The sequence below is a fragment of the Mesoplodon mirus genome, assembly GCF_964341445.2.
Source record: "Mesoplodon mirus genome assembly, chromosome: 7".
NCBI classification, from domain to species: domain Eukaryota; kingdom Metazoa; phylum Chordata; class Mammalia; order Artiodactyla; family Ziphiidae; genus Mesoplodon; species Mesoplodon mirus.
Window position 1 is genome coordinate 38,244,162 of NC_138983.1, and position 12,581 is coordinate 38,256,742.

A 12,581-nucleotide genomic window follows, 5' to 3' on the forward strand; every position below is an offset into this window, starting at 1 on the left:
TTACGCTTACCCTCAGAATAGAATCCAAAGGCTGTCAGACAAATGCTAGCATTCTGACAGGCTATAGAGTTTTGGATTAGTACGATTCCTGGCTTCATTTTATATTCTTATTTTTATTTTCTTTTTCTTATCTATATCCCCTCCTTCGAATTAATCTTGTGAAGCTGCCTTAAGTTCTTGTTCAAATAAGATGAAATACCTAAAAACATACACAGACAGAAAAATCTAAGCAAGTTCACTGGCAGTCTGTCATATCAGGAGACAGGGTAAAAAGTAGTAGATTGGGAACATGAGTAATACACCACAGTAGATTATATATTTCAAGAATATTACAACTGGTAAAAAGTTAATAAAGCAGGGGTTGAGTCAAGATGGCGTACTAGGAGGACAGGGATATGGAATTCCCATCTCCTCACAACTAGGGTACCTATCAGGCACCGGTGGGGGACCACAGACACCTAAGGGGACAGGAGGAACCCCCAGTAACCGGGTAGGGCATGGGGCTTGGGGGAGTGAAGGGGGAGGAGAAGTGGAGGTGGGATGGGACTGGAGCCCCTGAAGGGTGGCTGGGGGAGGGGAAGGGATCCCACATACAAAGGGGGAAATCGGGGAACCACTGGGAGGGCAGAGGATCAAAAGGGAGCATGGCCAGGTTTCCCCTGCCCACTTGGACCCCCAGGAACCTGTTGAGATCCCGGGCCTGATACTCTGCCCACCTGGGATCTTGGTTCCCAGGATGGAGGTCAGGACCAAACTCCTGTGGTGGGAGCTCTGAGTCCAAACCGCTGGACTAACACAGAACCTCAGACCCCACGGAATATCAATCGGAGTGACACCTCTGGGAAATCTTCATATCAGCATCAAGACACAGCTCTATCCAACTGCATGCAAACTCCAGTGCTGAACGTCTCAGGCCAAACAACCAGTAAGACAGGAATACAGCACCACCCATCAAAAAAAAAAAAAAAAAAAAGAAACGACAAAAAATTTTGTTACAGACGAAGAAGCAAGGTAAAAACCATCAAGACCAAATAAATGAAGATGAAATAGGCAAGCTACCTGAAAAAGAATTCAGCGTAATGATAGTAAAGATGATCCAAAATCTCAGAAACAGAATGGAGAAAATATAAGCAACATTTCACAAGGATCTAGAAGAACTAAAGAGCAAACAAACAGTGATGAACAACACAATAACTGAAATTTAAAATACTCTAGAAGGAATCAATAGCAGAATAACTGAGGCAGAAGAATGGATAAGTTAGCTGGAAGATAAAATGGTGGAAATAATTACCAGGGAGCAGAATAAAGAAAAAAGAATGAAAAGAATTGAGGACAGTCTCACTGCCTCTGGGACAACATTAAATGCACCAACATTCGAATTATAGGGGTTCCAGAAGAAGAAGAGAAAAAGAAAGGGTCTGAGAAAATATTTGAAGAGATTATCATCGAAAACTTCCATAACATTGGAAAGGAAATAGTGAATCAAGTCCAGGAAGAACAGAGGGTACCATACAGGGTAAACCCAAAGAGAAGCATGCCGAGACACATGTTAATCAAACTATCAAAAATTAAATACAAAGAAAAAATATTGAAAGCAAGGGAAAAGCAACAGATAACATACATGGGAATCCCCATAAGGTTAACAGCTGACTTTTCAGCAGAAACTGCAAGCCAGCAGGGAGTGGCAGGACATATTTAAAGTGATGAAAGGGAAAAACTACAACCAAGATTACTCAGTAAGGATCTCATTCAGATTCAACAGAGAAATTAAAACCTTTACAGATGAGCAAAAGTTAAGAGAATTCAGCACCAGCAAACCAGCTTTACAACAAACTTCTCTAGGCAGGAAACACAAGAGAAGGAGAAGACCTACAAAAACAAACCCAAAACAATTCAGAAAATGGTAATAGGAACATACATATTGATAATTACATTAAATGTAAATGGATTAAATGCTCCAACCAAAAGACATAGACTGACTAAATGTATACAAATACAAGACCTGTACATATGATGTCTACAAGAGACCCACTTCAGACCTAGGGACACATACAGACTGAAAGTGAGGGGATGGAAAAAGATATTCCATGCAAATGGAAATCAAAAGAAAGCTGGAGTAGCAATTCTCATATCAGACAAAATAGACTTTAAAATAAAGACTATTACAAGAGACAAAGAAGGACACTTACGTAATGATCAAGGGATCAATCCAACAAGAAGATATAACAACTGTAAATATTTATGCACCCAACATAGGAGCACTCAATACATAAGGCAAATACTAACAGCCATAAAAGGGGAAATTGCCAGTAACACAATCACAGTAGGGAACTTTAACACCCCACTTTTACCAATGGACAGATCATCCAAAATGAAAATAAATAAGGAAACACAAGCTTTAAATGACACATTAAACAAGATGGACTTAATTGATATTTATAGGACATTCCATCCAAAATCAACAGAATACACTTTCATCTCAAGTGCGCATGAAACATTCTCCAGGATAGATCATATCTTGGGTCACAAATCAAGCCTTGGTAAATTTAAGAAAATTGAAATCATATCAAGTATCTTTTCCGACCACAATGCTATGAGACTAGATATCAATTACAGGAAAAAAAACTGTAAAAAATACAAACACATGGAGGCTAAACAATACACTACGAAGTAACCAAGAGATCACTGAAGAAATCAAAGAGGAAATCAAAAAATACCTAGAAACAAATGACAAAACACAATGATCCAAAACCTATGCAATGCAGCAAAAACAGTTCTAAGAGGGAAGTTTATAGGAATACAATCCTACCTCAGAAAACAAGAAAAATCTCAAATAAACAACCTAACCTTATACCTAAAGCAATAGAGAGAGAACAAAAAACACCCAAAGTTAGCAGAAGGAAAGAAATTATAAAGATCAGATCAGAAATAAATGAAAAAGAAATGAAGGAAATGATAGAAAAGATCAATAAAACTAAGAGCTGGTTCTTTGACAAGATAAATAAAATGGAATCAACAAGAAAAAAAAGGGAGAAGACTCAAATCAATAGAATTAGAAATGAAAAAGGAGAAGTAACAACTGACACTGCAGAAATGCAAAGGATCATGAGAGATTACTACAAGCAACTATATGCCAATACAATGGAAAACCTGGAAGAAATGGACAAATTCTTAGAAATGCACAACCTTCTGAGACTGAACCAGGAAGAAATAGAAAATATAAACAGACCAATCACAAGCATTGAAATTGAAACTGTGATTAAAAATCTTCCAACAAACAAAAGCCCAGGACCAGATGGCTTCACAGGCGAATTCTATCAAACATTTAGACAAGAGCTAACACCTATCCTTCTCAAACTCTTCCAAAATATAGCAGAGGGAGGAACACTCCCAAACTCATTCTACAAGGCCACCATCACCCTGATACCAAAACCAGAGAAAGATGTCACAACAAAAGAAATTATGGGGCTTCCCTGGTGGCGCAGTGGTTGAGAGTCCGCCTGCCGATGCAGGGGACACGGGTTCGTGCCCCGGTCTGGGAAGATCCCACATGCCGCGGAGCGGCTGGGCCCGTGAGCCATGGCCGCTGAGCCTGCACGTCCAGAGCCTGTGCTCCGCAATGGGAGAGGCCACAACAGTGAGAGGCCCGCGTACTGCAAAAAAAAAAAAAAAAAAAAAAAAAAGAAATTATGGGCCAATATTTCTGATGAACATAGATGCAAGAATCCTCAACAGGGCCTCCCTGGTGGCGCAGTGGTTGAGAGTCCGCCTGCCGATGCAGGGGATACGGGTTCGTGCCCCGGTCTGGGAGGATCCCATATGCCGCGGAGCGGCTGGGCCCGTGAGCCATGGCCGCTGGGCCTGCGCATCCGGAGCCTGTGCTCCGCAACGGGAGAGGCCACAACAGTGAGAGGCCCGCATACCGCAAAAAGAAAAAAAAAAAAAAAAAAAAAAAAAAAAAAAAGAATCCTCAACAAAATACTAGCAAACAGAATCCAACAGCACATTAAAAGGGTCATACACCATGATCATGTGGGGTTTATCCCAGGAATGCAAGGATTCTTCAATATACACAAATCAATCAATGTGATACACCATATTAACAAATTGAAGGATAAAAACCATATGATCATCTCAACATATGCAGAAAAAGCTTCTGACAAAATAAAACACCCACTTATGCTAAAAACTCTCGAGAAAGTAGCCATAGAAGAAACCTATCTCAACATAATAAAGGCCATATATGACAAAGCCACAGCCAACATCGTTCTCAATGGTGAAACCATGGTTTCAGGAAACTGAAACCATTTCCTCTAAGATCAGGAACAAGACAAGTTTTCCCACTCTCACCAATAATATTCAACATAGTTTTGGAAGTTTTAGCCACAGCAATCAGAGAAGAAAATAAATAAAAGGAATCCAAATCAGAAGAGAAGAAGTAAAACTGTCACTGTTTGCAGATGACATGATACTATACATAGAGAATCCTAAAGATGCTACCAGAAAACTACTAGAGCTAATCAATGAATTTGGTAAAGTAGCAGGGTACAAAATTAATGCACAGAAATCTCTTTCATTCCTATACACTAATGATGAAAACTCTGAAATAGAAATTAAAGAAACACTCCCATTTACCACTGCAACAAAAGGAATAAAATACCTAGGAATAAACCTACCTAAGGAAACAAAAGACCTGTATGCAGAAAACTATAAGACACTGATGAAAGAAATTAAAGATGATACCAACAGATGGAGAGATATACCATGTTCTTGGATTGGAAGAATCAACATAGTGAAAATGACTCTACTCCCCAAAGCAATCTACAGATTCAATGCAATCCCTATCAAACTACCAATGGCATTTTTCACAGAACTAGAACAAACAGAAAAGTTCACAATTTGTATGGAACTATAAAAGACCCTGAATAGCCAAAGCAATACTGAGAAAAATGGAGCTGGAGGAATCATGCTCCCTGACATCAGACTATACTACAAAGCTATAGTAATCAGGACAATATGGTACTGGCACAAAAACAGAAATATACATCAGTGGAACCGGATAGAAAGCCCAGCAATAAACCCATGCATATATGGTCACCTTATCTTTGATAAAGGGGGCAAGAGTATACAATGGAGAAAAGACAGTCTCTTCAATAAGTGGTGCTGGGAAAACTGGACAGCTTCATGTAAAAGAATGAAATTAGAACACTCCCTAACACCATACACAAAAATAAATTCAAAATGGATTAGAGACCTAAATGTAAGGCCAGAGAGCATAAAACTCTTAGAGGAAAACATAGGCAGAACACTCTATGACATAAATTACAGCAAGATCCCTTTTGACCCACCTCCTAAAGAAATGGAAATAAAAACAAAAATAAAGAAATGGGATCTAATGAAAGTTATAAGCTTTTGTACAGCAAAGGAAACAATACAAAAAGATGAAAAGACAACACTCAGAATCAGAGAAAGTACTTGCAAATGAAGCAACTGACAAAAGATTAATCTCCAAAATATACAAGCAGCTCATGCAGCTTAATATCAAAAAAACAAAAAACCCAATTCAAAAATGGGCAAAAGACCTAAACAGATATTTCTCCAAAGAAGATATACAGATTGCCAACAAACACATGAAAGGATGCTTAACATCACTAATCATTAGAGAAATGTATATCAAAACTACAATGAGGTATCATCTCACACCAGTCAGAATGCCCATCATCAAAAAATCTACAAACAATAAATGCTGGAGAGGTTGTGGAGAAAAGGAAACCCTCCTGCACTATTGGTGGGAATGTAAATTGGTACAGCCACTATGGAGAACAGTATGGAGGTTCCTTAAAAAACTAAAAATAGAACTACCATATGACCCAGCAATCCCACTACTGGGCATATACCATGACAAAACTGTAATTCAAAAACAGTCATGGGGCTTCCCTGGTGTGCAGAGGTTAAGAGTCCACCTGCCGATGCAGGGGACACGGGTTCGTGCCCCGGTCCGGGAAGATCCCACATGCCTCAGAGTGGCTAGGCCCGTGAGCCATGGCTGCTGAGCCTGCACATCCGGAGCCTGTGCTCTGCAACGGGAGAGGCCACAACAGTGAGAGGCCCGCGTATCGCAAAAAAAAACAAAAAACAAAAAAAACAGTCATGTACCACAATGTTCACTGCAGCACTATTTACAATAGCCAGGACATGGAGGCAACCTAAGTGTCCATCGACAGATGAATGGGTAAAGAAGATGTGGCACATATATACAATGGAATATTATTCAGCCATAAAAGGAAATGAAATTGAGTATTTGTAGTGAGGTGGATGGACCTACAGACTGTCATACAGAGTGAAGTAAGTCAGAAAGAGGAAAACAAATACTATATGCTAACACATATGTATGGAATCTAAAAAAAAAAAAAAAAAGGTTCTGAAGAACCTAGTGGCAGGACAGGAATAAAGACGCAGATGTAGAGAATGGACTTGAGGACACGGGGAGGGGGGAGGGTAAGCTGGGACGAAGTAAAACAGCAGCATTGACATATATACAGGACCAGATGTTAAATAGATAGCTAGTGGGAAGCAGCTGCATGGCACAGGGAGATTAGCTCGTGGTTTGCGAGCACCCAGAGGGGTGGAATAAGGCAGGTGGGAGGCAGATGCAAGAGGGAGGGGATATGGGGATATATGTTTGCATATAGCTGATTCAGTTGGTATACAGCAGAAACTAACACAACACTAAAGCAGTTATACTCCAATAAAGATGTTAAAAAAAAAGTTAATAAAGCAATATTGTAGAACCCTTTGGGCACCACACATATTTAAATCGTGGATTACCATATTCATTTTCATTCTGTAAAGTTCGTATCTCATCAAGAATCTTTGAATTGTGAATTTAGATTTTTTTTGAGGGGCAGAATTTTGGACTCTCGCAATAAAAACAGTACAGAACAAATACAGAAAAGGAAAATTAGTTCTGTATCGAAAGTACTATTGCATAAAGCTTATCTTAGAATGTTTTTATTTTTAAATTTTTTTCCTTAGGATAATTAAAAAAACTCAGTTTTGCATTTACCTCCAACAAGCTCCTCTAGACTTGGCACATGAAAAGAATACTCAGCACAAGACATCTTCTTTCTGAAGCAGGAAGGGGGCAGTACACAACCTTTAAAAGAATGACATAGCCGTTGGGGGACACAAAAATTGGTTAGAACCAACTAGGTCCAAGATGGCAGACTTCCAGTAGAACTTGAGCCTCATTATATGCTCATTGTAATGCATTAGCATCTAAATGACACACCCACAGGTACCATGACCATAAAAGGCCAAAAGTGGGCAGTGGCCCAATTCCTGGAATTCTCTGCCCCTTCCCCCAAATAGCTGGAATAATCCTCCCACTTGTTAGCCTATGAAATTACCCAGTCCATAAAAACTAACTACCCCATATTTTGGGGCCTCTCACCCGAGATGTCCCACACTCTGTGGAGTGTGTTTCTCCCAAGGCCATCTCACCTTTTGAGATGGACCGCATTCTGTCTATGGAGTGTGTCTCTCTAAAAAAATCCACTTCTTACCTATCACTTTGTCTCTCACTGAATTCTTTCTGTGATGAGACATAAAGAACCTGAGTTTGTTAAGTCCTGAGTGTGTGATCTCAATTAAAGGACAGTGTGTTCAAGTCCCAATCTGAGTTTTGGCTGGGGTCAAGTCTCAGCCCATGGGCTCAAGTCCCAATCTGAGTTTTGAGGTTTCATGAGGATGTACAAAATAAAGCAATTGTAGGCTAATTATCGCAGTGCACCAAGCATGAACAGCTGCTGCTCTGGAATTGAAAGAGTTCAGTTATATAAAGAGGGCAAAAGGGCATTTAGGTGTCCTCACAGAAAGGCAACCATAACTTCTTGTATTTAATATTCCAAGTGAGAAATGTCCAAGTAACGTCTTTTAATACTAATACCTTAAATAGCTGACATTTAAAATAGACAAGAGGAATACCAAACCAAGAGGGCACATGATTCATTTTCTTCAGTCATGTATCTGGATTGAACATGCAGCTTTCTAATGGTTGATTTAAGGAATATAGATCCTGAAGCAAAGGTAGTTATTAAGGTTTATGAATAAGTATTTAAATGGTTGTAGATAACAGTACAGGATGCTCAGGTAATTCTATAATAGATCATTTACATGTGTTTTCTATTCTATATTTGACATTTAGGCTAAAAGTTAAACAAGTTTCTTAAACTATCACTTTTACAAGAGAAAATTTAAATTACTAAGAGAAATGGAAACTTCTACAAATTATTAGCTTTTGAAATTCAAATTATTTCATTTACAAATAAACATATTTTCTTGGTAAACAGCTTCAATATCCAATTATTCTGATAACCTAACCAATTATAATTTGATTTTTAAAAAGTATATGCTAAATATATTTTACAAAAAGTAGACATATATGCACAGAGATTAGTATCTTACCTCAAGTGTACAGGTGATGAGGTGTGCAAGCAGAGAGTTAAATAAAATGCAGGCAAAAAAACCCAAACAAACGAAAGTAATATGAGGTGGGTGGGGAATCCCACTGGAGGCCAATCACAACAAGGAATAAAGACAAAACTGTTAAGGCTGTTTCTAAGAACACTGTTGGAGTTCTCATTAAAATTGTTAATGAAATACCTCATTAATGTGAATAATCTCTGATATACCATTACTTAGTAAGTGAAAGATGGTCCTTCAACATCACTTGAAATACTCTTCCAAAAAAATTTTTTTTTAAATTTTCCAAAGATTCACAGTTTTCTTAGATACTGGATTTCTAATTTTGATGATAATATCAAATAACACATCCTTCACAAACATATATTTAAGACCTGACATTTCTTTAGTACTTTATCAAATAATACATTATTACCCTTTATTTACTTAATATGCATAATTTGGTCTCCCAAAGAAAATGTAAAGTGTTCATAATGGGCCCCAAACCCTATATAATCATATTTAGATGATCTCAAATATATTTTCTTTTTTTTGGCTGCGCACTGCGGCTTGCAGGATATTAGTTCCCTGACCAGGGATCAAACCCTGGCCCTCGGCAGTGAAAGCAAAGCACGGAGTCCTAACCATTGGATGGCCAGGGAATTCCCGAAAATATATTTTCGAATTGGATAAGCTATAGTTGTTTAGGAATGAGCCATTTTAACTTTTTTGAAATAATTTCAGATGGACAGAAAATACATACAAATAATCTCATATATGCTTCACCTAGATTTTCCAAATGTTGACATCTTATATTTTCTTTCTTTCTTTTTCTTTTTTTTTTTTTTTTTTGTCCACTCTGCGAGGCATGCAGAATCCTAGTTTCCAGAACAGGGGTGGAACCCGTGCCCCCCGTAGTGTTAGCGTGGAGTCTTAACCACTGGACCATGAGGGAAGGCCCATCATCTTATATTTTCTTTATTAGAAACCAGCAAGTACTAATTAAGAACACGTAAAAATCTGCTCAGTGAATACCATGTTTATTTAAAATAAAGATAATAAAAGCACTCTAGATATTTCTACTTACAGTAGGAATAATAAAGACTCAAGTTTAAATTAAATACAATCCTAATGATCTCAGGTGGCCTCGGCCTGCAGCGGCTTGAAGCGAGATCTCTTTCCCCAGCAAAGTCAGGCCACGGCAGTGAGAGCTCTGAATCCTAGCCACTACACCACGAGGGCCAGTGGCTAGTGACAAGGCCCCTGGCTTGTCTTATTTGTAAAAATTAATTTCAAGAAAGAGATGGAAAGTAGTGAAACAAGTAAAGTGTTTATTAGGAGGGAAAAAAGTACGTGGGAATAGACACACATGGGTGGACTAAGAGAGTTGCGTCTTCGTGGTAGTTTAAATCACTTATATGGGGCATTTCTTGCGGGTTTCCTCTGGCCAATGTCTTCTTGCTTTGCCTGGCTCTGAGTCCGTATTTGGTATAACTCAGGGTTCTCCCCTGTATGTGCGCACATCTCTTAATGCAGAGACCTATAGGAAGGTTGACATCACCTACTATGGGGTGGTGCCCCCTCTCTTCCCCACACCCCCAGCCTTTCTGCACCTGTATAGTTGGGAAGATCTCCTTGACCTTGAGAATGAGAAATATGTGGTCTCTATCTTTTTTCTGGGTGGGACTCAGCTCCTCCCAGCTCCTGGCATTATCTTATCTTGGAGTAGCTGCCCACATAGGACAGATTTCAGCAGCTCAGCCTGCGGCCCATCTATATCTCCTGCATCACTAATTTTACACCCTTTACTATCTTTCAAAGGTCAGGTTTTTGTTTTCTTTCCCCACCAAAACAGAAACAAATTCCAACCCTAGGAAGCTACAGCCTGAATAACTGGTTCAGAAATGCAAGCCAAAAGCCCAGAAGGCAGCGTGGTAGTGTGTATAAGTGTGTTTCTGTGTGAGTGAGAGATAGGGAAGAGGAGGTTGGAGTTGGAGTGATGAGAGAAAAGGGTTAGAAAAGTTCTAATACAAATCCAGAGTCGCTCTAGGAGGACAGCTTTGGGCCAAATGGAGGCAAACAACATTTACTCTCCAGATTCCACTGCTGGGAGTCAGTGGCCCAGAAGTAGGGTCTAGAGAAGGGAAGAATGGAAGATAGGAGGCAGAAGGATAAATGGAGCTGCAGAGGCAATGCCTAAAGGGGTAGACCAACTATGGCCGATAACTATTGACAAACTGCATTCTGTAAACCAGACAGTATGTTAGACACCTTACAGACATTCCTTCAAAACCTCACACAACGACATATTATCCTTCTCATTTTACAAGAGGAAATAGGGCAGAGAGAATATATTATTTACTCCAGATCACTCAGCTATTAAGTGGCAGAAACAATTCAAAATCAAATCTAGCCCACTGTAAACCCAGAACTCATCACATTATACCTTGCCATTAACTGGTGAGGGAATGATACAATTCAGTTCACAATAAGGGAAAGTCTGTATAGAGCAACCTTATAGCACTCAGTATACCTGTGGTCATCTGTTTGCTTTGTTTCTGTCCCTTAGACTGTGATCTCTTTGAAGACAGGACTGTATTTCTCATATTTGTCTTCCAAGTACCTAGCATACAATGGATACCAGTTCAGCCTTAGTTTTTTTTTTTTTTTTTTTTTTTTTTTGCAGTACGCGGGCCTCTCACTGTTGTGGCCTCTCCCATTGCGGAGCACAGGCCCTGGACGCGCAGGCTCAGCGGCCATGGCTCACGGGCCCAGCCGCGCCATGTGGGATCCTCCCGGACCGGGGTACGAACCCGTGTCCCCTGCATCAGCAGGCGGACTCTCAACCACTGCGCCACCAGGGAAGCCCAGCCTTAGTTTTTTTTATTGAACATTTATGATATTCCAGACTCATAAGGCTCTGGGACATGGCTGGCTTCATGGATGTGCAACTAGTGAAGCTACACAGGACCATGTGCTCAGAATAGCACGTGGTTTCTGTTCCATTGCCACCATCTTTAAATTCTTAACTTTAGGGACTTCCCTGGTGGTCCAGTGGTTAAGACTGCACGCTCCCAATGCACGGGTCCCAGGTTCAATCCCTGGTCAGGGAACTAGATCCCGCATGCCATAACTAAGAGCCTGCATGCCACAATGAAGACCCCATGTGCCGCAACTAAGACCTGGTGCAGACAAATAAATAAATAAAATAAATATTTTTTAAAATTCTTAACTTTATATTTGAACTTTTAAGATAGATAGGACAATGGAACATGCTTGGGATCAGAGGAGAGAGGGTCTATGTGCATGTCTACCACCACTCCTTGCTTCCCATTCACAAAAAGCGTTTAAGTCCTGTGAGCATAGAATGCTGGTGGATGCACAGTCAAGGGAGACTCAAATTCCCTGGATTCCATAGTGTCGGTAGAATGTGCACACATGGAGAAGTAAAATAAATACAGGGGTGCTAGTTTTGTGCAGTATGCAGTGTTCTGGTAAGAACAAAATACACATGCCTACATAGTACGAATTGTGAAATTTCAGTAATTCTGCGTATAAGCTAAATGTTCTTATGTTTGTATTTAAAACTGGTATTGCAGAATATAGAGTGGTAAATCTCATGCTAATGAGTTAAACTCAATTTTTCTTTACTTGACAATAAATAGCAAATTAATGCTATTAATTAATAATAGTACAATTAGTGATTAATTAATAACTCAATAAAATAGAATGATTAATGTCATTACTAATTAATAATAGCAAATTAATGCTATTAATTAAAACATCATGACAAGTGGAAAGAGATACTACAGAAAGAGACAGCTTATATTTTAGTACCTTTAATGGCACTTTCTCCCTGCGTTTTGAACAAGTGGCCCTGCATTTTCATTTCGTACTGAGACTACAAATTACACAGGCAGGCATGTTATGGAACATGGCAGTGAATAAGACATGCAATCCCTGTTCTGGAGCTTACGGTACTTCATAATGCCTAGAAGACTAGACTGTCTGTGCCTGGAATTGTTCAACATTTAGAGCAAAATTGAGTAAAGAGGCTATATTACCCTCCAGGTCTGACCAATCCGAAGATGACACTAACCACAGATTAAGACTAGACG

At 39.4% G+C, this 12,581-nt stretch overlaps 1 protein-coding gene across 4 annotated transcripts in view; it reads right to left on the minus strand.

Moving 5' to 3' along the window:
- Positions 1–12,581, minus strand: part of LOC309809006 (ester hydrolase C11orf54 homolog) — a 28,729-nt gene that overhangs the window by 15,428 nt on the left and 720 nt on the right. For 2 of the 4 annotated variants that reach the window (XM_082629651.1, XM_082629652.1), the window contains exon 2: positions 7,067–7,128. In XM_082629651.1, the coding sequence (XP_082485777.1) occupies positions 7,067–7,121 (55 nt within the window). In that variant the 5' untranslated portion in view covers positions 7,122–7,128. Of the gene's footprint in view, positions 1–7,066; positions 7,157–10,996; positions 11,087–12,581 lie in introns of all 4 variants that reach the window. The other 2 variants (XM_082629649.1, XM_082629650.1) reach the window with 2 other exon arrangements.